We start from the raw sequence: 4,279 nt of genomic DNA, 5'->3' as shown, positions 1-4,279 counted from the left end.
TTTCCTCTCATTTCGGAAGATTAAGTACCCTTAACTGTTCGTTAAATCAACCATGCTGTTTCCACGATGAAGCAGCAAAGAAATTATATTAAGACTAATATTTTCTATCAAAATTTCTTCTTAAATAATACAATTATGAGAAGAAAAAAAGAAAAGAGATAATCTTTGAAAGTAGCGGCAAAGTGAAGAATATGTGTTACATGTACTCAACGGATGATATTTACCCACGTGAAGAAGTCAATGTAAACATTAGGTGAAGGAAACCACCTTTAAGAAGTATTTTACTATATTTTTACCGTAATACCATCACTTTTTAAACAGCATCATGAGAGAATTATCAGAGGATATAGAGGTAAGAAGTTTTTGCCGTTATTTTATTGTATATAAGTGAATTATAGTCGTTTTCAGTAATGAAAATAAAGTAAAATGCGGCGTTGTATTTGAAAGGATGAGCACAAGCCGAAGGTCTGGAAACGTGGAAAACAGCTGAATATCCACCAACATGGAGCTATTCCACTCACCCAGACCTGGTATAAGGATTGCTCTGCCTGTTATGGTACAGGTCCAGTTCCTTACAGCCTTCGTTTGGATGAAAAATAATATATGTAAACGATAGAGCTAGTTATTCTAAGAAACTTATCTTCTATGTGTCATAACCAGGTAAATTTGGAAATGTAACTCCACACTGTTTTTGGGGGGAATAGAATAATTTTCCAATAGCTTTCATCGTGTTTCAAACGAATCTAGCACTCATTTCCTTCGCAAACAAAGCACAACTACGATATCGGTTCCGATAGCCCAGACTAAAAGTATTTTGGAAAATTTACAGTGGATAACAATCAGGAATTGAGTAAAAAAAAAGATATGGAATGGTTACCATGATGTTAATTAAGACACTCTTCATCTATGGCATAAGATGTGCAGATCGAAAATAAAGGAGTTATACAACAGAGAAGAGAGGAGACCGACCCATCTTTTTCAAAGTCCTTTGCCATGTTGACATCATGAATGTAAATAAAGTTATGACTATTCAACTCATTCTTGTGCTCTGGTAAGTAGTTCATGTATTACTACACTGTTGTCAAAACGATATTTGGCTAATTATCAGTGTCTGCTGTTCCACATGTATGCTTTCAAAGGCCTTTGTTTACGTTTTTATACCTCATTTTCATGTTTCAAGATTTTTTAGACAGTGATTTAAGGAAATCGGTCTGAAGAACCTTCTACGCACTCGCATGTTTGCATTTCTGCTGCCAGGTTGGCAGGACGTTTCCTGGGCAGTTGGTGACAGGAGACTGGTGAGAAATGTTTTGTTTTCGGTGTTACGTCGATCTAGGTTGTTTTTAAGACTATATAGTGGAAACGATGAAGAAAAAGACCTTAATAATAATCGCAGTTTGATTTCTGAGGCCATCAAGTATCCCAAATCCTGAAAAAAGTGATAAAAACAAAGTGATCCACAATAGACCGAAAGAAGCGAAAGAAAATTGACAGTTCAGTCTTTCGATATATAAAGGTATTTGGTTTATTGTTTACAGTATGGATGTAGCTCTATCTTGCTGTACATACCGAGGTTAAGAGAATGGATCCCGGGGGGTGTTGGGGGGCTTGCTTACATATTTTAAATTCTCTCCGTAGACCATTAAAAATAAAGAGTCATCAACTCAATGCCAATCTATATACCTGGCAAAAAAAAAAGTAATTTGCGATATGTTTGAACAAGTAATACTTCAAAGCACCAAGCAAAAATAAACGAATGAACAAACAGGTTGATTATATGAAACTATTGTTTATCTGTGCAAAGCTAAACTGCAGACGGATGATGAAACGTATGCGGAAAGGTCAAAAGAATTTTATGTGGGGAAGACGATTTAAAAAAGAACTGTGTGCGGAAAGTTCCCCGAGAATTACATTTGTACGGAAAGAATTTGACCGAATAATTTTTGTGCGGGGAATGCATTCCCCACACTTCAAAAAGCACAACAGCAATTTTACATTTTACTGTAATTAATTAATTTTTCATAATTTTAATTTAAAAGCAAACCATCCCTGCAGACTTTATCCCAAGCACTGTCCTTTAGATGAAAACAAAGCAGCCTTACTGTTAAAAGGATTTGAAATAGGAAGAAAAGAAGCTTAAAATTGCTGTATGCTTTTTGGAGTGTATGATTGCTGCCCAAACCTAATGTTGGCACTGTTGATCTTCTTTGGCCATGGAAGATAGTATACATGGATTTAGTTTGAAAGTGGCTATCTGTCTCTAAAATTTGAACAGGTGTACAATATCAATTTGTAATAAAATATTTTGAGCAGATGTAAACAGTTTCCACCAGGCGCCTAAGTACTCCAATCAGCGTTCGCACGTTTCATGGCTTATACCCATCGCTTCCATTTTTCAGGTTTCTTTTTGCAATCTGGGAATATATGAAAGATTAAGTCTTTCTTTCCCATCATGTCCTGCTGATCCTATCAAGTTGTCTGGACAAGCAAGACAAGGAGTTTCAAATGCAGCATTATTATGCAAGCGAACTGGTATAAACTTGAAATATAAATGCGTCAAAGGTTAAAAATAAAAGGTAGTGATGATATAAGATGATAGTTTAGTTTTGGTCAGTCACATTATTAAGCTAAAATTTCAGTAGACCAGTATTCCATACTACAGAGTGTACTGAAAGGGTACCTGAAGACAGCTGAGATAGTTTTCTTATATAGTATTCCCTGCTCAAATAGTAGATAAAGACAACATGTAACAGAGAAAGTCAACCAAATGGAATTCATTATAAATTTATTTTCCCACAGCCATTTAGTACAAAGTAAAAGGTTCCTGTAATGAGCAGAATGACAGAAAATAAGACACTTTTCATTTCCTTTCCTAGATTATAATAAGAAAGTTGTGCAACATGTAAAAGGAAAATGTAATGGTACAATAAAGATCAAAGTGAAAAACTAAACCCGCTAATACATGAATTGATGTGTGTAGGCAGGAAGCAAATGTCGGTATTGGAGAAATTCAGTCTCAATAAATGTTGCATGGAGAGGAAGTCCACGGTGATCGAGTAGGAGACTGGGGGCAGAGCCCTTGATAGGGAAATGTGGCAATCTCGTAGAGTTAGGAAGGTTATTGGTTCATATGGCAATGTTTGGGGATTTCCTAGGAATGGCTGGAATAAGACAATCTGAGATGGGTGTGGTCACATTGTAAACATTACCAACACTTTCAACCATATCATTTGCAATGGAAAATAACAAAAGCCATATTACATTGGTGATAATTGAAAGAAGGAATGATAATTGCAAGATTGGATGGTTGTGTGAAAAGAAAATTATATTGAATTCTTTAGTTCAAGATAGGATTAGGTAATGGGTGTACCCATGAGACTAGGCCTCCATGTCTGGAAGTGTATTCAACCATTTAAGTTGCTGTGACTGGGTATCTCAAGGGGATGGTTGATTGGGGCTCCATCCCCTAATATCCCCCCAACAAACATTGTCTTCACCATGCTATATTCAGCAAGACAAAGCTAAATCTTAGGAGCACTGAGTGAGCAACACTTTCTACAGTCTTTTCTTTATTTGTGATGTAACCATTCATGTCTGCAGATTATTTTTTGAATAGGTGACTGCAATATTGGCCTCTATAAGACTATAATGTTCATTTAGACCTAGCTTAGTGTGTTCATGGTTTAAAGATTATCCCATGATCTTGATAGGTGCAAATCACAGTTTCTCTTGGGATTTGATGTGATTTGAGTTAATAAAATGTTCTTGGGTGATTTGCATCAAAATAACTCATCAGAATAGGATCCTGAGCATGGAAATAGCATCCTCCCGGGAGCCAGCACTTTTCCTATCATGGCGCACGGATTGTACATTCCTCATTTGTTTTTCAATGGAAACAATGATTCTCGTCACTTTCCAAGAGCTTTATGCAATCTTGGCAAATAATTTCCGTTACCCTGGCTTTCAGCCAAAATTCTTGTGATGGCACTTGCCCCTCAAGCCTAATTTTTTCATAACATGATGGTCACGTCATGCGGATCGTAGGGGTTAATTAAGCTGTTAGAATGTATTTTGGTTCACACATTTTTGTAAGAATTAGTTTGGTTTACTTTTTATAATACACTTCTAAAATACTTTGGCTTATTACAGGTTGGTGAAGACCAGGGATCAGATGGGGAGCCAAGTTCAGAAGACGGTTTCTCAGAAGGGGATGACATAGAGGATGAGAGTGATGGCATGGAAGATGATGATGGTGCTGAAGATGATGATGAGGATGATG

At 36.5% G+C, this 4,279-nt stretch overlaps 1 protein-coding gene across 1 annotated transcript in view; it reads left to right on the top strand.

The window, feature by feature from the left end:
• Nucleotides 1-200: 200 nt before the first annotated feature.
• Nucleotides 201-4,279, top strand: part of Mat89Ba (nucleolar protein 6 Mat89Ba) — an 18,129-nt gene continuing 14,050 nt past the window's right edge. The window contains exons 1-2 of the mRNA XM_070121053.1: nt 201-352; nt 4,150-4,279. The exon at nt 4,150-4,279 is cut by the window's right edge and continues 80 nt beyond it. Of these exons, the coding sequence (XP_069977154.1) occupies nt 326-352; nt 4,150-4,279 (157 nt within the window). The 5' untranslated portion in view covers nt 201-325. The remainder of the gene's footprint in view (nt 353-4,149) is intronic.

This window comes from Penaeus vannamei, chromosome 4 (assembly GCF_042767895.1).
Source record: "Penaeus vannamei isolate JL-2024 chromosome 4, ASM4276789v1, whole genome shotgun sequence".
Lineage (NCBI taxonomy): Eukaryota > Metazoa > Arthropoda > Malacostraca > Decapoda > Penaeidae > Penaeus > Penaeus vannamei.
The sequence above is the reverse complement of the archived record's forward strand: the minus strand, read 5'-3'. Positions and strand labels throughout refer to the sequence as shown.